Here is a 22,676-nt window from a genome sequence, read left to right on the forward strand (position 1 = left end):
ATTTTATTTTTATCAAATGGTTCCTTATGGAGGCTTAGAGAGTAGGCCTGGAAGAGATGGGGTGCTGCACCATGTTATGTTGCTATCTACTGTCTTATCGTCTGGATGGTATGCAGAGAAGGAAAGTGGTGGAAAACGTGTATCTAGGACTCACAACCAGAGGGGCTAGCACTAGAGTTGCCAGGATTAAAATTGGGCAGGAAACAGTCTTCCCGTCCTGCGAAAATTGTCAAGATTTCAAAGCATCGGGTTGAAAATGAGACCTTCCAAAATTAGGGAGAAAGACAGAAAGAGAGACATCCTAAAATAGCCTATAGCCTAGTGGCTAGGACATGCCCATGGGATCCTGCTCTGAATCCTGACAAGCTCTAGCCAGGATAACTGCATAACTGCACGAAAGCTCATGCTCAAATAAATTGGTTAGTCTCTAAGGTGCCACAAGTACTCCTTTTCTTTTTGCATAGCCACAAGCTCTCCAATGTAGCTTCATGCTGAAAAGGGAGTTGTTGGCAAAAGGAGGCTTTTTGTCTGGGAATGTACATAGAGAATATCCGTGCTCCTCCATTTCTAGCCTGAAGGTGTCTGTTCACATGTTGTTGGGTTTTTTTCCTCACAGCCGATGAACTAATAATCTCTTATGGCAGATTCTAGTTAATGTCTTTATCAAGGATGTTTTCCTTCAGTCTGCTATGTAAGGTTTGATTCCTTTGTGGCAGGGATGGGAGTGCTCTTGCTGGGTTTTGACCATTCTGAATTGCTAAATCCTTTTGTAGCTATTGATCTTAAATCCTTCCCAACTGTGCTTGTTTTACCCAATGCTTCTGTCTGAGCATTGGGTAAAACAAGTACTCCTTTTCTTTTTGCGAATACAGACTAACACGGCTGTTCCTCTGAAACCTGTCTGAGCATTGATATCCTAGTATGTGGTGGGAAGTGTTGTGAAAGTTTGAGTCAAAGGGTCTTTGTGTTTTAAGCTAGAGAGTTTCCTTATCTTCGTTCTTAATCTTTTACTATCTATACTGAAACGTACTTCTTGTTGTTTTTACCCCTTTATGTTGAGTCATTTTTGTTGGTTAAAGATGTCTTGTTGTGAAGTCTATATACTATCAGACATTACTAATTGTTCAAGAACTTATAGGGGAGGTTTTCAGTTGCTGAGGATTTAAGCTTTGGGGTTTTTTTTGTTTTTTGTTCTTTGTTTTCTTTGCAGTGCTGTGTTTCTATTTATTTCTTGGGCAGCTTTTAGAGATATTGGGCAGGATGGTGCTTTGCTCTTACTCAGGTCAGACAGGTTGTTCTGGGATTGGACTATTAGCATCTTTATCTTGCTCATTTCTCAGTCTGTTATGGTTTAATCCTCCACACTATTGCCATCTGAAGTAATGGAAGTAAGTCTGTCTGTCTGTCTCTTTGCCAGACACTCCTCTTTGCTCCCTGCTCTGGACCTTTTCCCTCCCACGATTGCTAAAGATACTCAAAGCCTCTAGCTCTGCTGTTCTGAAAATAGCATTATCATTTAGCCTCACTTCTTCAGTTTAACCCTTCTAATGTCTTATCTATTCCCCTCATTCTTCTAGTACTGTGGGTTCTGACTGGTCTATCTGGTGCTCTCTGAAGAAAGATTGCCATTGACTATTCAAGCTTTCCTTTCCCACTCCCCTTTTTATGTTCTAGGAGCCCTGTAAAGGGCTCCCTGTGGCGCTTTCCAATGTGTTTTCCCCCCATTCATGCTCCACTGTGTGCTCCCCCATCCCCAAACACAGCAGGGCTCTCTCTCTCCCCACCACCTGTGTGTTTTGGTAGGGACTCAGAGGTGGGAGGAGATGGCAGTATAGAGGGAAGCTGCTCTCTTAACAGAAGGATTTTCAATGGAAAAGATGCCTAGAGTTACTGCTTCTTGGACTAGCTTGAACTCCCTCGCATGTGTCTTCTGTCAGGGTAGGATGCAGGGATGGTGGGGGTTAGCTTACAGGAGTAGTGCTGCCCGAGTGGGAGTTGAGACCCTCTGGAATCCATGAGGTCCACTTTTGCTGTCCTCATTCATCTTAGGCGTCCACTGGGTTTGTAGACCTCAGCCCCTACCCTCTCTTCCACCCCCAAACCGTCCCACAAAAGGGTACGATCCTCCAGGAAGTAAAGGAGTGTCAAACTACTGGTGGGGTTTGCTGGCATTTTAGTAGAGTTGGTCAAAACATGTTCCAGAAAATATATATTCATTGAAGTACCATGTTTTGTCCAGGTTGAAAAATTCCCTAGAGATTTCTTGATTTTGACTTAAGTTCTTGACTGGAAGTTTTTTGAGGCCCATGGATCTCTGGTCATTTCTGACCAGGGAGAGAGAGACCTCAGTCCAGAACCTGACCTCTTTAGTCTGAAAATGGGCATTTTGACACATGCCCAAAAACATTGGAAAGGTTTTGGTTTCATTCCAAAGTGGAATGAAAACAAACTTTGAAACCTCGAAAGTTGTCGTGAAACAGAATTGTTGTCCTCCAGCCTGCTCTAGATTTTGTCTGCCTGTGGGCTTTCTCCTGGAAGTGTGAACGTGGGCCAGTACCACCGCGGGGGTGGGAAGCGGGGTTGACACTGTGTATGTGTACACAGCAAAAACTGTACTTGGTCTAGCTTACCCCAGATAGCTTGAATGAAGCTAGCATGGGTAAGAATAGTGCTGAAGACAGCTCAGCATGGGCTTCAGAGTGGGCTAGCGAGCTGAGTATGTACCCAGGGTCTATGCCAGGCTCATATTATCCACACTGAAGCCCACACTACGCTGTCTTCACTGCTGTTGTTACCCGAAATAGGTGGATTCAAGCTAGCTTGGGTAGGCTAGCCTGCATGCAGTTTTTGCTAGGTACACATATGTGACTGGGGTCCCAGTGAGGACCAGCTGTGGTCACACAATTAGGGTGAACTGCAAAGAATGGGGCAGACAATCCCCAAAAATCTGGTGGATATTCCAATACTTAGATTTACCAAGCCAGCATAAAACAACTTCTTTTTTGCCTTACTGGTTACTCAGAAGTCCCAACAACACAGTTTCCTTAAAGTGATCCAGCCTCAGGCCTCCATCCAGGTACCCATGTCAAATATGATGATTTCTGAAAACCTTATTTCATCATATAAAAGAAAAGGTTCTACCAATCCCAAAGGATCAGACACGTTACCTCCCAGGTTAATAAATATTCCAGATCTTACCCAAAATCACGCTTACAGCCAATTCTTATTACCTAAACTAAACTTTATTAAAAAACAAAAGAGAGAGAGCATGGTTAAAAGATCAATATATATGCAAACATGAGTTCAGTTCATTGAGGTGCAGATTCATAGCAGAGATGATGAGCTTTGTAGTTGCAAAGAGTTCTTTCAGAAATGTCCATAGGTTATAGTCCAACGTTCAAGTATCATATTCAGGGTGTACCAGCGTAACTGGGACCTCAGTCTTGCGACTCAAATTTTCCCTGATGAAGCCTAAGCAGCTCTGAGATGAACAGGATCGGGACCCAAGGATCTTTTATACAATTTCATGTCCTTTTTGACAAGTTGGAGTTCCTGCGGGTAGGGGGAAAGGGTAATTAGGATGACTTTGAAGGAGGTCCATCACCGGTACTTAGCTATACGAATTAACATAAGGCAATTTGCTTGTTCCTCCACCATTCACAGTACATTTCAAAGAGAGATGAATACCAAGATATCCTGTTTTTAAGGGGACAGTCCCATATTTAAGCCTTCCTGCAAGTGTCCCAGAGGTGAAAGTAATCCTGTACGCCCAAGTACTGTGTATTGGCAAGAGCCGGTGCACCGTACCGGGACCGGCTTTCCCAGACGGCAATTTAAAGTCCTGGGGTAGCGGCGGTGGGGCTCCGGCAGGGATTTAAAGGTCCCTGGAGCTCCAGCCGCCCCTACCGCCCCGGCCCTTTAAATCCCCGCCGGAGCCCTGCTGCCAAAGCCCTAGGGTAGTGGCAGCAGGGCTGCGGAGGGGATTTAAAGAGCTGGGGTGGTAGCGATGGCTGGAGCCCCGGGGCCCTTTAAAGAAAAAGTTGGGAAGAGGCTGGGCCTTAAATCCCCGGGCCCTTTACATCTTGATTTAAAGGACCCGGGGCTCCAGCTGCGGTAGTGGCGGCTGGGAGCCCTGGGCCCTTTAAATCACCCCCAAGCTACCAGCTGCAGAAGTGGCTGGGAGCCCCGGGGCTCGGGGGCGATTTAAAGGGCCCAGGGCTCTGGCTGACGCTACCGCAGCAGAGGCCCGGGCCCTTTAAATCACTGAGGAGACTGCTGCCCAAGCCCTGGGGTAGCGGCAGCTGGGCTCCATCGGGGATTTAAAGGGCCCTGGGGCTCCAGCCGCCGTTACCACCCCTGCCTTTTAAATTCCCTCTGGAGCCCCGCCGCCACTATCCTAGGGCTTCGGTAGCAGGGCACTACCCTAGGGCTTCTTCACCTGTGCCTCCTCCCCGCCAGGAGTGTGGGGCTGCTCCGTCCCCCAGGCACCCTCCCCTGCTGAGCCACCTGTCTGGCCCAGTTTGCTGAAGCCCCTGCAGTCTGGTTCCCTAGGCCCTGGTGCACAATGCTAGGGCTTAACCCCTTCCTGCCCATGCTGTAGCCAAGGGACAGGAGGCGGCTGGGTTATGTCGGTGGCCAGCTGCAGGCTGGAGGTGTTAGCTGCCTTTCCACACTGTATGGGCAGGAATGGACAAGCTGTTTCCAGCCACAGGGTAGCTGCAGTGGGTGGGGAGGGAAAGAGATGAGCTCTGCAAAGACATGGGCCAGATCAAACCACCTCTCCCCTCCCCCCACGGCTGGAAGCAGCTCCTGTCCCTTCCCTCCCACACAGTGCTGAAAGGCTGCTACAGTCCACATTCTGGTTTGAACCCTGGCTGAAATCTGGGGACTGGGAGCATGTGACCTGGCATGCCCCACACATGTTCCCTCGGGAAGATGCGGCACCCGGTACTAGGAGAGGTGGGTCCATCTCAGACGCCCAGCCAAGCATGGAGGGCAGAGGGCACAGGCAGGGAGGGTCAGGTCGGTGGATCACCCCCACAACCCGTGTAAGAGAGGTGTATGGGAGTGTGTGTGTGTGTCACCTCTCTCCGTGTGAACCATAAAGCCTTAAAGATAAGAAGGTAAATAAAAAGAATCCAAGTACGCAGTATTTCTTTTAACAGGGGCTCAATCAACTTGATGTTAATTTGAACATTTGTACTGCATAGTTCTGGCTGATTGCCATTGAACTCTCTTGAATACAAGTAATTTTACCAGATGTCCTGTATTCAGCATAGGAAATATGGTCACCGTGGTCAAGGTTGCGACCCAGTGGACTGGGTGTCCCTAAGCCTCTGACAGCTAGAAGCTGGGACTGGATGACGGGATGGATCACTCGACAGTTGCCATCTTCTGTTCAATCCCTCTGAAGCATCTGGCATTGGCAGCTGTCAGAAGACAGGTCTTCTGAACCACTGATCTGGCCCCACATGGCCATTCTTACATTCTTACGGCTTATAACTCCTTTGGGAGGTAGTTGTTACAGATGCAAAAATGAGGTTAGGTGACTTTGTCAAGATTAATGAGTGAGTCAGTGGTAGACCTGAGGTTAGAACCCAGGAGATCTGATGCCATGTGCGAAAGAATCGACCTACTATGAAAAGGGGCAGAGGAGGCCACAGTGGGAGAACAACGGGAGCCAGAAGGAAAATGGGTATGGAGTCAGAAGTGTAGGCTGTGCAAATCCGTGGAGAAATTTTTGAAAACTAGCTTTTTGGCTTCATTGAGCGGGAACCTGCCGGTGAAGCTGGTGGTGAGAGGAACTCTGCTCCTGTTTCCTAGATCTCAAAAGATTAGGGATTTAGCATCGTCATTCCAATGGAGTGTTGTTCATACAGAAAGCAAGTAAGGCATGAAAAAAGATTTAAGCAAGCACAAGGTAAAGAATTCTGGCAGTGCTTCAGAGGTGTTGATAGGCTGACATACAAACAAAGAGAATATACATACTAGGGGAAGGGGTTGATGGTATTCATACACATTACCAGCCAGGGCCTGCTCCAGGCACCAGCTTTCCAAGCAGGTGCTTGGGGTGGCATTGAGAATGGGGCAGCAGTCCGTGTCCCACGGCGGCAATTCAGCAGCAGCTCTGCCGCGCGCAGCGGCAATTCGGTGGCGACTGCTTGGGGCAGCAAAATTGGTAGAGCTGCCCCTGTTACCAGCTCACTAAGCCACCCAGCCCTCTACTCACTCACACTTTAGAGCTCATCTCAGCAACTAAATCCCACTTTGTTTTCTGAATAATTCTTAACTATAGCACCGTCTCTTCTTGTTATCATTAAGACAAGTTTGTATAATTTCAAATTCCAAACTAAATGTATATTTTTCATTCTAAATGTAAATTTATCTAATTTAAATAGAAATGTGGCAGCTAATGGCTGAGCTAACTTAGATATTTTGAATGATTAAATGTAGTAAAACATTTATTCTTATCTACACTAGTTCTGTGGCTCTGTCTTTGTTCTCTAATCTAACATTGTGTAAATAAAACAGCTGTGTGCATGAAGCAACTTCACAGTGAACAGCTGTTTCACTCTAAAAAATACAATTGGTATACCACATTACAAAACAACACAAGAGAATATGTTTGATTAGGGAATGTGATCATTATAACTCACAAAGCCCAGAAGAGCAAGTGACTTATATAGTCCTTTATATATGGCAATCAGAAAATTACTCTGAAGGAGCCTGGAGGGCCCAGGAAATTGGAAATTTTCAGCATTAGGTCATTGGGTCAATAGTGGCAAGGACTCATTCCCATCTGATGTTTTTGCATTGGCCTGCTCCGATGTGAGTTGATGGTTCTAGTCCATTTCTATTAGGACAGTTGTCCAAATCAACAGAAACCACCACCGGAACTGATACTACATGGCACCATTGTAGACTAAGGTTTGAGCAAGCATGGAGACCAAACAAAGAGGCAGTTCCTCCAGCTCCAGGTTGGAACGATTTGGAGAAGTTTATCTTGTCACAGCCTGTGATGTGTCTGTTCCATAGAGATGCCAGGTGCATCAGTCTCCAGGGGTGCCAACCTGGCACCTTTCAAGAACACTAACTGTACTCAAAATATAAAGTGGAGGGGAAAGCCACCTGTAAAAGAGATTGAAATGATTCCAGTGTCTTATGTGGTAGATTAATTGTCTGATCAGCGCTGTCACAAGAAACAATGTAGTTGTAGAATCTTTGCGATAGTTAATCAGTTAATTAGTTAATCAGTTAATCTTTGCGATAGTTAATTTATACTTGTCCGGTGACTATTTGTCACCGGACAAGTATGAATGAATATTCAAAAGGCTGAGGCTGTTTTACGTGATTTTTTTATGAGCATTGTGTTTTGATAACAGCTACATGACACAATTCCATTATATTTGACTTGATGCCCATCTCTGGTGCTAAGAATGAATCTCAGCTAAATTAAGAGGTTTTAATCCTATGTGATTTATTCAGACAAAACTCCCATTAGTCTTATTTATATATATTTATTCTTTATTGTCATTATCATATCAAAAATAAACCAGTGTGTGATCCACCAATGGGAGCTGAAGAATAAAGTGCACTTTGTTGAACCACTTCTTAATATATTCACCTCCTTGCCTATTTAGCCACTGGATTGGCCTAATGTTGCAGTCAAGTAATTCTATATTCTCACTCCTGGGTCTCATGGACATAACAAGAAAAATTTGGAATCTGGCTATATCTTATCCACAGGCCCTATAATAAAAGATGTGAAGGAACGATCCATTGTCACGCCTTACACAAAACCAGCAGTTGTGTTATCTGAATGTAGGCAGTGGAAAGTGGAAAGGCAGTGGTCTATATATTATCATGTAGCTTTTGTCGTTGTTTGCATCTGACTGAAATAACAGGAAAGCTTTCAGTGATCAGTAAGAGAAGAAGAAGGGAAACTTTCTGATTTCAGGGGCATCTCAATCATTTATTTTTGCACCAAGTTGAAAATGCGTGTGCTTATATTAACAGAGTGTATCAGTGATTTACTGGGATTGGATTAATAAGCATATGAGCATTTTAGCTGGGAATAGGAGTTTGTAATGATGATTCTCTAAATAATTATTGTTCAATTAACAAATTATATTTGCTGTTAGCTATTATTTTCGCTGTTTTTCTATAAATAAATGCTAAATCTTTTTGGCATCTTCCATTGAGGTTAATTCAAGGTCTTAAAATAAAAATAATTGTAGTAGAATACTATGAAGGGCAATAAACCCAGGATATCTTGGAATTGGATCTGTTTATCAGATCATATGGGAGAGTCTGGTTTGTTAATAACATTTCAGTTTATGGGCTGCTGAGGTTTCCGAACACATAAATGGCCTTGACAAATGAAAGGTTTTCAGCCTGTGTTTTTTTTTTTTTAATTACCACTATTGTTACCATTAAGTTGCAAGAGCAGCAAAGCAGGCTGCAGTGGCCACATGCCGTCACTCGGGGAGTCATAACACACTTTCTGCAATTAATCATTACACTCGATAACGTAAGAACTGTTGCACTCAATCCATGTCATCTGTAATTTTCCACATCCCTGGTGTTTTCTGATAGTTCCTCCTGTTGGTGCTTCATAGCACTAATATTTTTATGTCCATAACTTCATTTTGTTGTCTTTTGAACAGGTGGAAGATATTTCAGCCACTCACGAAGCTGCAATGTTAGAGATAGAAAACAATCATACAGTTGCCATTGCAGTACTCCAGGATGAGCATGGCAACAAAGTTCAAGGTAATCCTGAGACACTTATACATACGGAACCATCCTAGTCCTAAAGTTGGGAGTGCTGTGAGATAGGCTTGAAGCTCCTTAATCCCCATCAGATGACAAAATCACAGTTGACCGATAACCCTGGCCCTCTAACTTTGGACTGAATTCTCTCTATGTAGTTGCACTGTAGGGAGGTGATAAAGGGAGGAAACAATATTCCACAATGAAACCCTATAAACCTTCATCGGCTGTCTTTGCTGCCAAGGACGAGAGCAGAAAAGCACCTCAGTACATGCATAATGCTTAAGATAGGGGTTGACTAGAAAAGGCAGAACCCATGCCTTTTGATTGCTTAGTATACCCCGACATCCACTCCAGAACACAGGAGGACTCCAGTCACTCTTAATGGAAACATCATTGTTGTACACATTTAAAATTAGACTGAACTCACTCATAAATACAGGGCAGGGAATAACTCTGCACTTTAGAGTCAGTGCTGCAATGGGCAGAGGTTTGATTTTGCCAGGTGTAAGTTAAGGGCTATTGCTATGGGCGCCAGCGTTGTAGAATGGCTGCTCCCCAACACCTTCCCCTTCCTGGTCAGCCACTATTGAAATGCAAGACCTTACGCACACATTGTCACTGCAGAGAGGCTCCCGGCAGGCACATAGAATCCAGCCCAGTGTAGTCACCAATTCCTGCCCTTCGTTTTGTAAAACTGCGTGCCAGCTTTTCTGTTACACCAGGGGCTTTGATGAGAATAATATCATAAGCCTACATTACTGGCCAGTTCTAGGGAATTTATACTGATTGATGTGGCGTATAATAGATACCTACAGTATGTGCAAATGATTTTGACCCCTGAAAAATGAAAGGACAGTTGTTTTTATGGCAGCATGGTTACAGCCTTAAACTAGACATGTCACTGCTAATGTCAAGCTGGACCCTGCAAGGTGACACCTGCCCTCCGCTCTCTGGGGGTTAGTGAGAATTGAGAGGTACTGGGGACCATGCACAGTCAGGCCCTTCGTGAAATGAAATGTTAGTTTTAGCCAATAGTCTTAGGCTGTGAAGGATGGTGAGCATTAACCGTGGAGACAAAAGAAATTAAACGGCTGCGTTGGAGAGTGCAGCCGTGATATGATTTAAAATGAAGACCCTGGTGCTAATGGTGTTGTATATAAGCCCACCAGTGAGTAGCGTTAAACACCTATAAAGGGAGCTAAAAAAGGAAGCGGTTAGTGCTCCAGTGCATTTCAGACCGAAATACTGCATGGGAGGAATCCTTCACTCAGATTGGAAGGAACTGTCATGCTGTGATCAGCAAACTGTGAACAACTTCAGGCCTGATCCCACCAGGTGCTGAGCACTCAACTTCCCATAGCTTCACTTGGCGGCTCTCTGCACCACTCAGGATCTCACAGTATGAGAAGTCTGCATTATGCCAAATGAGATTCAAATGCATGACTCCCTTTGAAGTCACAGGGAGCTGCATAGTTGCAACTGAGAGCTGAATTCTGTCTGTATTGGTGATATTCCCAGGTAATGGAGATCCAGAACTTAGGGTAAAATTTTCAAAAATGTTCATTGTCTTAGAAGCCTACATCCCATTGTCAGGAGAGATATAGATACTTTGAAGCCTAAACTTAATTGAAAGTCAATAGGAATTAGGTTTCCGAGACCTGCATTTTAAAGATATGTAGATGTTGCTCCGATCAGCACTGTAATACCTTGAGACTTAGGAACCAAAGTCTCATTTTCAAAAGTGACTGAGGCATTTAGGAACTTAAGTCCCCTTGACTTTCACTTTTGAAAATGAGATTTAAGCTCCAAAATAACTTAGGCCTTGCAGTGCTGAGCAGAGCAACACCTAAATACCTTTTAAAATATGGACCTAAATCTCTTTGGAAAATAGACATATGCTTCTTAGTCACTTAGACACTTATGAAAATTTTACCCTCAATCCTTTGCCTTATTGTTGTGTGTCCATGTGATCTGATCAGACAATCAGAACACAGGCACTTCAGAATAAAACACAAAACACATCAATTTTCTTGTGTGGATTGATATGCAGTGGGTACCACTCTCTCTTACACACACACAAACAAACACCGGATGCCTAATATTTAAATAACTATGTAACGGCATGGCACCCCACCTCTCTCAAGCACCCCTTCTGATTGGGTGTGTCTGCTGTCTTTAAATAGTCCTGGCCCTAGTATCAGGCCGTACTCCCAGGGCTTCCTGCCTGGAGGCAATAGTTTCGCCCTCATAGTCTATTCTGGTTCCTAGCTCCCCAGCTGGGCCGCTAAGTAGTTCAGTTCCCCTTCTGGGGGTTTATTGCTGTCCGATTGTAGGCCAGTTCCACAGTAGCTATGGGTGGGGGACGTCTGGTCCACCCACTACTCCGGGTCCCAGCCCAGGGACCATAAGAATAGCATACACATGCCATCATGTCTCTTTAATTACACTGCTTTCAGTTCCCTGGGCCACTTCCCCACAACCCCAGCCTTCACCAAAGCTTCATCCTTACCTCAGGACTCATCTAATTTCAGGCCCAGCAGCCAGGCAGGAGCTTTTCCTCGCTCCCCTGGTCCCTGCAAGCACTGAGCTGTCTATGGTATTTCAGTTCCCTCTGACCAGCCAGGAACAACATCTGCACTTCTGTATCTCCCTGTTTCTCAGCCAGGGTTCGCATACCCCTGGGGGGTATGCAGACATCTTCCAGAGGGTACATCAGCTCATCTAGATATTTGCCTGTGTTACAGCAGGCTACATAAAAAGCACTAGCGAAGTCAGTACAAACTAAAATTTTGTACGGACAATGAGTTGTTTATACTGCTCTATATACTGTACACTGAGATATACATACAATATTTATATTTCAATTGATTTATTTTATAATTCTATGTAAGAAAATAATTCTATGTAAGACTATGATTTAGTCATGGGTATTTTTAGTAAAAGTCAGGGACAGGTCACGGGCAATAAGCAAAAATTCATGGCCTGTGACCTGTCCATGACTTATACTAAAAGTACCTATGATTAAATCTTGAGGGGGGGGGTGCTGCTGGGGGACATCCATGGGGGCCACTGCTAGGGGGGAGCCGGGAGGGCTGCTGCTGGGGAAAGGGGGGGCACCCAGGGCCTGCGACACCAGCTGTCCGGGACCGTGGACTGCAGCTGCTCCAGATGGCCAGCCAGGGACCGCTGCTGGGGGCCACGGACCATGGCTGCTCTGTCCAGCTGCCCGGAGACTGCTGCTGTGGCCAGTGGACCATGGCTGCTCCAGGACTGCTGCCGGGGGCCACAGTAGCAGTAGCTGATATGGCTGTTCCCGGGGCTGCTCCAGCAGCAGCTGATGTGGCTGTCCTGTGGGCCACCTGAGCAGCTGGCCCCAAAGCCAGCTGCTTAGGTGGCCCTGGGGCCACACTGGCCTCTGAAGAAGTCACAGAGATCATGCAAAGTCATGGATTCCATGACTTCCATGACCTCTCTGTGACAGACACAGAGTCAAATTATATGGTAAAAATGAGAAAGTAAGCAATTTTTCAGTGATAGTGTGCTGTGACACTTTTGTATTTTTGTCTGATTTTGTAAGCAAGTAGTTTTTAAGAGAGGTGAAACTTGGGGGTACGCAAGACAAATCAGACTCTTGAAAGGGGTAGTCGCCTGGAACGGCTGAGAGCCACTGCTCTAGCTCCAGCAAGGAACTGTCTCTGGAGCTTCTTTTATATGGCCCTCCTGCAGCCTTTCTGATTGGCTGTTTCCCCTGCAGCCACTCTAGGCTGCTTGGAGGAGTCCTCTACTGCTCCTTTTCTGGGATGGGTGTGGCAGGACGCCGAAGCCTCTAGCAAGGGATGTCTTGGCCTAGTGCACCCTATACCACTGTACTAGATTTTTCTATTACATTCCTGAATTAAGTAATATTGCTTAGGTTTGTGCTCAGCCTTTTAGAAACACAATTCAGAACCATCTACTCTATGTTAGTTGCACTCTGCAACCTGTTTCCTCATCCTATAGACAGAAAATAGTTTGATGTCTTTTAAAATTATTATTCCTTTTGAAAACAAAACTCTTCCCTGACTGAGGATATTTTTAACTACTCAACTACTTTATTTTTCAGTGATGGAACTCCAGTGTTACTGTTGAGGCATGTGCTGTCAGAATTTTTGTGGGTTCTTCTCATAGCACAGGTTTCAAGTACCCTCTTGTGGATGAAAATGGCATTGCACCAGTTAAATTGTAATGTACTCCAAGCATTCATGAACAAGGCTGATCGGAGAGAGCTGATTTTATTTATTCAATCACAGTTTGCTACAATTGGTTTAGTTATTAAAATTTAATCTACTTCTGATTATTAAATCATAGTTGGGTGACTTATTGCAATAATTATAAAAAGAATCATTTAATACTTATATAGTACTTTATGATCTTCAAAGTACAACATGCTCATTAATTAATTAACCCTCCCAGTATTTCTGTGAAGAATCCTAGGTAAATATTCTTACACACATTTTTGCAGATGGGGACCTGGACACATACAAGAGATTTAAGGCCCAAACTTAATATTGTCCATTCATTCAGTGTACCTCAGTTTTTGATGCATGCCTAGAAATATTAAGGGCCTGGTTTGCAGAGGTCTGAGCGCCCACCATTCCAGTCAGACTCAGTGAGAGCTGTGTGTTCTCAGTACCTCTGATTACAAGGCCCTCAGAAATGGAGGCACGCAAAATCAGTGGATGCTTTTGAAAATTTAGGCTTTTGTGATTTGCCCATGGCCATGCAGTGAGTTATTGCCTGGCTCCTAGGCCCTGCTCAGTCCACTAGAGCTGCCTTCCTAATAAAGTTTGATATTGATATTTCATGATAGGGAAGATAAATGTACTCGCTGTCCATGATTTATACTGTTTCTTAGAGCCATTTAGCAATGTAATGTTTGTGGATTTTCCCTAGAACTGATGTCTGCCCACGAACTGGAAAAGAAAGAATTGGAAGAGAGTTTTGAAAAACTGCGGCTGTCACTCCAGGTTAATACTTTTGTTATGTCCAAAGCCCAATGATGCTGCAAAACTGGTCATTATGATAGCACTTTAGTGACATGGAATTCTCTCAGCCAGTCTAAGGGCTGCTGTATAGTTACTGCCCCCTAACTGTACAGCATTTTCTCAGTAAGGCAGTCCCCCCCACACGGATGGGTTCTGGATGTCTGATTTGCAACATGACCATGCCAATAGTTCTCAATAACTATAGTATGTGAATCCCGGCACTCTGATTGGCTAATTGCTGTTATTAGTCAATCCGAGTTTAGGGATTTGCATAATTACTGTATGATGATTTTTAAAGGACTGTCCAGCAATTATGCACATTTTATCTGTGCTGATTGGCTAACCCCTCTGCTCTGCTTGGCTCTTGTGCTCATTCTTTTCAAGCTGTATGCTAGCTACAAAGATGCCTCCTCAGCTTCTCTCCCTCCAGTGGAAGCAGCAAAATGCTAAATGCGCCTGAAGGAGAAGAGGGAAAACCCCAAAAGCAAAGAAATTGCAGCTGGGGAAATAGATTTTAAGAAGTTTTTTTAAAAAATGTTTTGATTCATTTGCCTTCTTCAGGCCCATCTTGCTCCCAGCCAAGTGAATGGGAGCAAAATCTAGCTTTCCTCATCCATCTCAGCTGGACTCTTGTCCTCACAATAGTTTTATATACCAATTTGTAAAATCTCCCCTTTGGGTTCTGCAGCTCTAATCTGTCACTTGCACTGTCCTGTCTCTGTTTGCCTGGCACAATTTCTCCCCATAATGACCAGCTGGAAATCAGATCAACTTAGAATGGGTATAGCGAAATTCAGCTTTCTGTTCTCTAGACTGAGATCGAAATCCACCAGGAGAAAGTGTGTCCCTGTGATGCATGCTAAATGTGCAGCTCTTGTATGAACAAGTAAAGGTGCCATGTTAAATGGTGTTAGCGCTGCTTGTTTATCTAGTCAAAGACTAATTTTGCTTTTCAAAAACCAAGTAACTTGCACAATTCCACACAGCTATTGCAGCAGCATTGACTGTGTAGCTATAGAATTGAAAATTCTATCAGTGGTTCTATTATTCGGTGCAATAAACTACATTAATGGAAGGTTATGGTTAAGATTTTACGCAGACAAAAGACAGAACTTCAAAATGATTGGCCTCCACAGCAACTGCAGCTTTTGCAGATGCTGTACGTAAGGTAGGAATATTAAAATCTTGACCTATTAATGCGCCATTTTAATACAATCACTTTTCTGATCAGATTGTTTCTCAAATCATTGGTCCCCTTCTGTGTATCTTGCTTACTTACAAAAACAAGATTTCCTTGCTATCGTGCAAAGTCATCCACAGGCCACAATCAGGAACTCTGCTCATCATGAGGCAGAGCTATAACTGGTAAATAATGCACCTGCATGAGTACTGAAACTTCCAAGACAGTGGTTCACTGAGGTTAACATTTAAAATCCTTTATTCCATAAAGTAATTAAAGAGATTAGCTATAGCAGTAGGATCAATAGCACCTACATGTTTCAGTCTGAAGCCTTCACCAGGGTCAAAAATACATTGAGTGTCTCTTGAATCCCATCACTGGGCTAGGTGAGTTGTTTTATAACCTGTAGTATTGTTTTAGTGCTGCAGAGCTAATGCCATGATGAAAGAGTAAGCTGGATTCTGTTCTGCCTCATACATCATCATCAAAAGAGTTACCTACATTCTGACTGCAGAATCTCTGTCACTGATAATGATGCAAGAGGCAAAAAGAACACAGCGTAGTTTTCAGATCCCAAGTTAAATTTTCTAGCAAGGCAAAGGAAGAAGAGTTGCAAGCAGATCCTTTGTTACTTGACTCCACAATCCTTAATTCTCCACCTCATCGTTTTCCTCACGAAGATGGCAGAGATCCCAGATGCTGCTAAAGCTGATGGATAGCAGCTCTGCAACTATTCTGAACCAAGCTGCTGGACTGAGAGGGAATTATTTTCCCCTAACCCATCTGATGCCTCCTAGCAAAGCCCATTTATTTGGGCTTTAGCATTTGGTCCTTAGAGTGCTGTGAACAACCCCCTTTCATCTTAGTGGAGTGTTAACTCTGAAACATAATGATGACAGTCCAAAGTCAATCATGTTAGCTCTTTCCAGAGGTGGCACTGGGGGGAGGGGAGGCTTGCAAGGGCTATAGCCACCCCAAAATTTGTCTTAGCCTCCTACAGCCACCCCTCCCAGGGCAAAGGTTAAATGTTATGCAGCTACTTCTCAGCTGCTGCTGGCAGCAGTGCTGCCTTCAGAGCTGGGTGCCCGGCCAGCAGCCACCACTCTCTGGCCACCCAGCTCTGAAGGTAGTGCCGTCACCAGCAGCAGTGCAGAAGTAAGCCCAGACAGGAGGCCGGGAGGCCTGAGAGCAGCCCCTGGCCTGTGTCCCCGTCTGCCGGGGCACGCCACTCAGGGCAGGTGGAGGATCCACGGTTCCCCACAGCGGCCTGGACTGACCCACTCCATCCCATGCTCCTGGGCCCTGCCACCATGGTTGCTGCTCTCTGAGGACTCTGCCAGCCCTGGAGCCAGGTCGGCTGCGAGCAGTCGAAGGGTGGTGGGGAGCTGAGGAAGAGCTGCAACCCTGGGGCCCCAAGCAACAACAGCAAGAGGAGAAGACGGGGGAGTGGCATGGCCCCTCAAACCATGGCACCAGCCAGCGCATCAGCTGCTTTGCACTGCCTGGCTCTGGCTTCCGGCCTCCAACCTGGCCTGGGGAACAGGGCCCCAAGGGGGAAGGAGGAGGTGGGACCAGAACTTACCTGAGGAGGAACAGGGGGTGTGGCCTTGTGGTGATGTGGGGTGCAGCCCCACAATTTTCTGTGTAGCCCACCTCAGCCTCCCCACTGGGAAGAAACTGGCACCGCTCCTGACTCTTTCACTGCTTATCATTTTAGCCGAGGCTTCTAGCTGCTCTGAAGCTTGGGACTGTGAGCAGTATTTGAGTACCTCCCCACGCTGATCCCTGAGGAGCACTAACCTTGTAGAGGTTATCTGCTTCATGTGTATGACACAAACATGCCTGTCCTTCAAAGCAAGTGGACTGGGTCTCACACAGCCAAAAGGGCTGGGATGTTTTAGCTTGATACAGTTTTAGAAGCAGCTGTTGGTGGCCAATTTAAGCTAACCAGATGATTAATCTCCGGTTCTCCACGTGAAATCCTGATTCTGTTAGTTACCAAGTTATCAAAATCTCCACTGTGAGTTTGAGTGATTTCATGTAAAAATGTCACCTCGCAGTAGCTTCTAAGCCCTTCTACTCAGTTCCCCCATGTACTTTGGCAGTGGTGGGAAATGATTTGCATCATTAGAGCCTAATGGTTTTTTTATTTGTCATTAATTGCAGGACCAAGTAGATACCCTCACCTTCCAGAGCCATTCTCTAAGGGACAAGGCAAAGCGATTTGAAGAGGCTTTAAAGAAAAACACTGAAGAGCAACTAGAGGTAGCTAACAACCTTAATATACATTTTAAAAACAGCAGGACCTGCTTGTAAATATGGCCCACATTTGTATTGGTAGATTATTAGCAAAGGAAATCTCAGCTCAAATGGGCCCAAACCAAAGCTCTGGGTCCTGAGCTTTGTAGGGGGGGTTGGAATCTACATGTGGCTCTGGATACAAAGCTCTCCCACTCTCTCTTATTACTGGGTCATTATCCATCCATTTCTGGTTTTGCTTCATTTTATCTATTTCTCACTTGCTTCTGTAGTTCTGTTTCTTGGGCTTTTTCTCTGGCTCCCTCCATTACTTTTTAGTACCCCCAATCCTCTCTCTCTTCTCCCCTCTGTGGTGTTTCTCCTACCTCTTCACATCTTTTCATATTAATGTGCCTCTCCCCCTCACCCTGCTGGGATTCTTTGCTATCCGTCCTCATTTTTCCTGTAATGGACTGTCTGGCCCAGGGGATATCACAGGAGAGGTTTATTCCATCAACATCCTGTTCAAAATACGACAAAGCAGTAGAATCCCTAAAGCTGGTGGTCGAAATGAAGCCCATTATTAGCAGACTCTGTAGGAAATTGGACCTAATGAAGACCATTTTCTAACGTTGGGCCCCACATACCTTTTGAGAATGCAGAACTCCCTGCTTTCTAGTGCCTTTCTAGAACTTTCCATGGGCTAGATTGAGGTCAGCGCCTGCTTTTTTCCATCCGAGCAGCCAAACGACTGGGGTATGCCGGTGAACTTGCCCTCTCAGAGCAAAATGTGTGTAAAGGATCAGATTCTGTTCTGAGGTACACTGCTGTAAATCCGGAGTATTGACACCAGCGACAGTGGAGCGAGTTGTACCTTTGTAAAGCCGAAGTAACTGAAGTCATTGGTATTACTCTGGATTCCATTCAGTGTAACTGAGAAAAAAGTGTGGGCCAATACTGCTTTGGTAAATTGAACCCTAGCCCCCGAACTTCAGAGATACTAAGCTGGAAAGGGGAGTATCTTTGTGTCTTTCACTGTCTTTCTCCCCTCTGGGACTTTAATCTTTATGAATAGTTCACCTGTTTTGCCACATACACCACAGACAGCGTGATCCGTTACTGTTCTAACCTGCAAACACCCAGCCCCCATCTCCGAATTTTGTTGCTATTTCACACTTGTGCTCTTCTCCGGAAAGAGTAAAGCTCCGCACAGACATAAACAATTCTGTATATTAGGAGACCTAGCAGTGGGTTGGGTCATGGGTACTGAGTAACATTCAAACTTCTTTCACCTACTGCAAGTACCTCACCCACCGTGTCTCTCTTATGAAGTTAGGTATATAGCTAAAATGATTGAATGGTGATAGTGGGTAACATTTTCAAAACACCCCCAGTGATTTCGGAGCCTGCATCCCCTTGGCTTTCATGGGAGTTAGGCTCTAAATCAGTTGGGTGTTTGGGAAAATTTTACCAAGTGGCTGAATACATGATTACAGTTGGAAAACTTAGAATTCACTGTCATCCTTCTTTTCCTAGGTTGCACTAGCTCCATATCAGCACTTAGAAGAAGATATGAATAGCCTGAAGCAGGTTTTGGAAATGAAAAATCAGCTCATTCATCAACAGGAAAAGAGGATCATGGAACTGGAAAAGCTGGTCAGTTATCATTTTCCCCTCCCAGAACAGGGAGATAGGAAGCTAGGAGCTAAACTGGAGTGGGAGGAGGCTGGGACTGGAAAAACACAATGAAGGGATCACAGAGGGCTAAATACTGTTTTCTGCCCCCTGCACTTTCCTGTGAAGTGTCCCAGTTTTTCATTCTGAAAGGGAGAGTGGGAAGGGGGATGCTTCTTTTTATCTACTTCCCCACCAGCCTCCTTCATCCCCCATAACATCCCCCAAAACCTCTCCATGATTCCCCGTGCTGGTCTCTCTGGTTTTCACTTTGAAATCTGCTCCGCTTGCAGGGGGAGGTTAGCTAGGGGAGGAGACAGTGGAGGAGGGGGGCCGCTGTGATTCCTGCATCCCTATAGCTAAGTATGGAGCACCAGCTGTCCCTGTTCCCTGCCTCCAAAGTCAGGAGTAGGGGCAGCCAACAAGGCGGGAGCAACATGGGTGGAAGAAGGAGAGGACACTTGTGCCGTGTGGCTCCTTAATTCAGTAATTGGTGAGAAGTCTTGCTCAGCAGTGTAAATTAGCGAGGGTGCAACCAGAAATCCCAGGTTAGGGTCATGCTGCGAGTGCTTTGAATTATAGCTCCCCACCATAAAGATAACACTGCCTCCTAGCCACTCTATTCTCACTCTATTTGTGTTTTGGTCTCGCCAGGTATGAACTTTTCAGTTAACCAGGAGTTATGTTTTCATTGTAAAGTGAAGCCATTTTGTGAGACTTGACCTGTGTGAACTTCTAACACAGTGACAGGATGAGCCATTGCCACAGTGGGGCAGCCGGGCTGGCTGCTTTAGCACAGCACTTAGCAAGCTTTGTTTCTATTTATGGGGAAGTTTGGGAACCCAGTTGATTGAACAGATAGAGGGTGAAATAGACCTTCGCAGCTCAGACTTCTTAACAACATTCTCTAACCTGCTGCTTCCTTAAGCTAAAGCTGAATGTGGAAACAGCTGATACAGTGGCATGCCCTGGCCTAGGTGGTCTCCAGTCATTCTGTTTGTGCTGTTTCTCAGCCATGCCAGACAGTAGGGTTCTGCTTCCACGAGGCATATGATTTATATAACCCTGTTACAGGAGGTCTCAATGTGGGGTGTGTGACCCCAGCAGATGTCAGGGGACCATGACTCCCCTGCCCTTTGGGAGGGGGAACTCAGACACATGTTCGGGAGGTTCTGCGGGCGGAGCAGAGGGGTCCAGTACGGATAACAGGGGTACTGGGGGGGAAAGGTTGACTCTCTTGACTCAGAACATTGTACCTAATTCACCGCTGCCTCACTCCTGTGCCATACCAGTGTCACCCCACTGATTTCATGGGAGTGACGTGCTGGTGAACCATTCACAACCTAAAATCGCATCTGCAGCCAGGATAATCTACCTTCCCCTGACAAGGATTGTTGGCTCTTACTGTAAGGAAAAGAGAGCTTCTTCCTAGGGATTAAACCCCAAATTCCCCCGCATCAAGTGCTGCGACTGCTGCAAACTCAGCAAGCCCTTCTCGTGTTGCAGGCTGAAAAAAACACAATACTGGAAGAAAAATTGCAGGTCCTGCAACAGCAGAACGAAGACATGAGAGTCCGGATTGATCGGAATACCCTTGTGACCAGGTTCGTGCAGAGACTTGGGAACCACCCTGAGTTTTACAGGAACCAGTAACACTACAACTACCCGGGGCTAACAGCTCCTTCGGGAGCAGTCGCACTAAGCATCCCCCCCCGGAAACTCCCTTCTGCTTATTTTTGCATAAAGGAGGTTGGCTACATAACCGTGTTACATTAAGCTCCCGGCCTCACCACTGAGAACAAAAGTCCCAGTTGCCTCTGAGTCCGGAGTCAATGCCGCACTAATAGTCAGCAGCTACCGGGTGCGGGAGAGCTAGCAGTTTGCACTGTAATATACTAACTGTGCTGGTAGCATCACTGTACCTAAGGCTGCTTTAGCGTTTTCTATTCTATTCTATACTGCAGTAGAAACTTTTGTGCTAGGCGCCGTATAAACAGAGAAGAAAAAGACAATCTCTGCCCCAAAGAGCTTACAATCTAAGTGCAAGACACCAGACGGGATACAGCGAGACGGGGGAGTACCAGGAAACAGTGAGACAATATTGATATTGTGGGCCAAGCACAACAACAACCTAACCACTGTCAAATTTTTTGTAGGCATTGTGGCCCAACAAATAGTATCACATCTCGACCATTTCCAGGCTCACCAGGTTAACACTCAATGTCAGTTAGATACAGTTATTTTCTACACATATTTGGAGAAAGGATGCTGCTAAGTTAAAAGAGTGTTTTTCCTTAGTGGCTGGGTTTCCTTATGGGTCTTAACTTCAGGAGTTCCCTAATATATATATGAACCAAAGCTTTCTGAACATAGACATTTAAAAGCAAATATGCCCCATCAGCATTCATCGAGGACTGTGGTTTTCAATCTGTGGTCGCAGACTCCTGCAGGTCTGCAGATTGTCTAAGATTTCCAAAGGGGTCCGCACCTCCATTTGAAATTTTTTAGGGATCCACAAATGAAAAAAGGTTGAAAACTATGGCTCTAGGAGATAGGTCACCACAGTCACTTGTAGGTGTTGTGTTTTGTTTCTTTTATATACATTTCTCAATGTGGGGAATGTTGCTTTAAAAATAAACTATTCAGAGAGGATCCTGAACTTAAGATCTACCTGGAAAGTCAACTTTAAAGCAAATCATTTTTCAGCCTTGTTAGATCATAGAATATCAGGGTTTGAAGGGACCTCAGGAGGTCATCTAGTCCAACCGCCTGCTCAAAGCAGGACAAGTCTCCAACTAAATCATCCCAGCCAGGGCTTTGTCAATCCTGACCTTAAAAACCTCTAAGGAAGGATATGGGTATAGGGAGGGGTTAACATAAGATTTTTCACACAGAGGCAATCTAATGACATCCAGTAATTTGTCTCCAACAGTGGTTAATGCCTGATGCTTCAGAGGAAAATATAAAACTCCCACAATTCACCCTGTTATGTATGGAGTGAAATGTCGTCTTGCCCTCAGTTGGTGGTCAGGTTGAACAACAGACAGGAGGATAACCCATATCATTTTATCTTTGCTAGTGTAACAGCAGGGGCTATTCTCATTCACAGAAATGTGTAATCCTTTAAAATAATCTATGACGCTGCTTGCCTCCTTTAACAAGGGCTCTGTCCAGTCCACAGCATAAACCTCTAAGAGTCTCGTAGCTCAGCCCTGCACTAGGCCAGCTCCAGAAAGCCATCTGCCACTCAGGTGGGTAACACAAGCCAAACCCTAAGCTCAGCAGTGTACAGGCATGGAGCAACTCGGACAGGTTGGTGGGCTCATGTACTGGGCAATCTAAGATCATGTAGTGAGCAGTACCCAAGCCCCCTGTTCCTTTGGCGCCTTCTGGGCAGATGCAGGGAATAGGAGTGACCCCTGCTGCTTGACCTCACTAGGACGGAGAGAGGCAGCCCCACTCTGAGGTGGGGACATGAAAAGATCTGCATATACAGGCATCAGCATAACTGTAGGGGTGGGCCCAATCAGATGGCCCAATCAGATGGCATGGTGGGGGGCTCCCACAGTGGAAGGCAGGAATCAGCGTACAGTAGATAGTGTTAAAATAGGTGGCTGATGATGGAGACAGTGAGGAGATAATATTTGATTCTAATCCTTTCTACATCCTCCTCCTCCTTCTTGAGAATTCCAGGGGTTTTAGCAATCAGAGGAGAGGGCTGGTCTCCCAAGGAGGAAGAATTGCTTGCAGTTAAATTGTTGGTGATCCACGTTCAGTTCCCAGTT

At 45.3% G+C, this 22,676-nt stretch overlaps 1 protein-coding gene across 5 annotated transcripts in view; it reads left to right on the forward strand.

The window, feature by feature from the left end:
* The window catches only part of MTUS2 (microtubule associated scaffold protein 2), a 489,829-nt gene that overhangs the window by 455,194 nt on the left and 11,959 nt on the right, over window positions 1-22,676 (forward strand). For 4 of the 5 annotated variants that reach the window (XM_075127651.1, XM_075127639.1, XM_048846587.2 and 1 more), the window contains 5 exons: window positions 8,667-8,772; window positions 13,708-13,781; window positions 17,146-17,244; window positions 18,754-18,873; window positions 20,398-20,495. In XM_075127651.1, the coding sequence (XP_074983752.1) occupies window positions 8,667-8,772; window positions 13,708-13,781; window positions 17,146-17,244; window positions 18,754-18,873; window positions 20,398-20,495 (497 nt within the window). The remainder of the gene's footprint in view (window positions 1-8,666; window positions 8,773-13,707; window positions 13,782-17,145; window positions 17,245-18,753; window positions 18,874-20,397; window positions 20,496-22,676) is intronic. The other variant, XM_075127661.1, reaches the window with a different exon arrangement.

Source organism: Caretta caretta, chromosome 1 (assembly GCF_965140235.1).
Source record: "Caretta caretta isolate rCarCar2 chromosome 1, rCarCar1.hap1, whole genome shotgun sequence".
Taxonomy (NCBI): Eukaryota; Metazoa; Chordata; order Testudines; family Cheloniidae; genus Caretta; species Caretta caretta.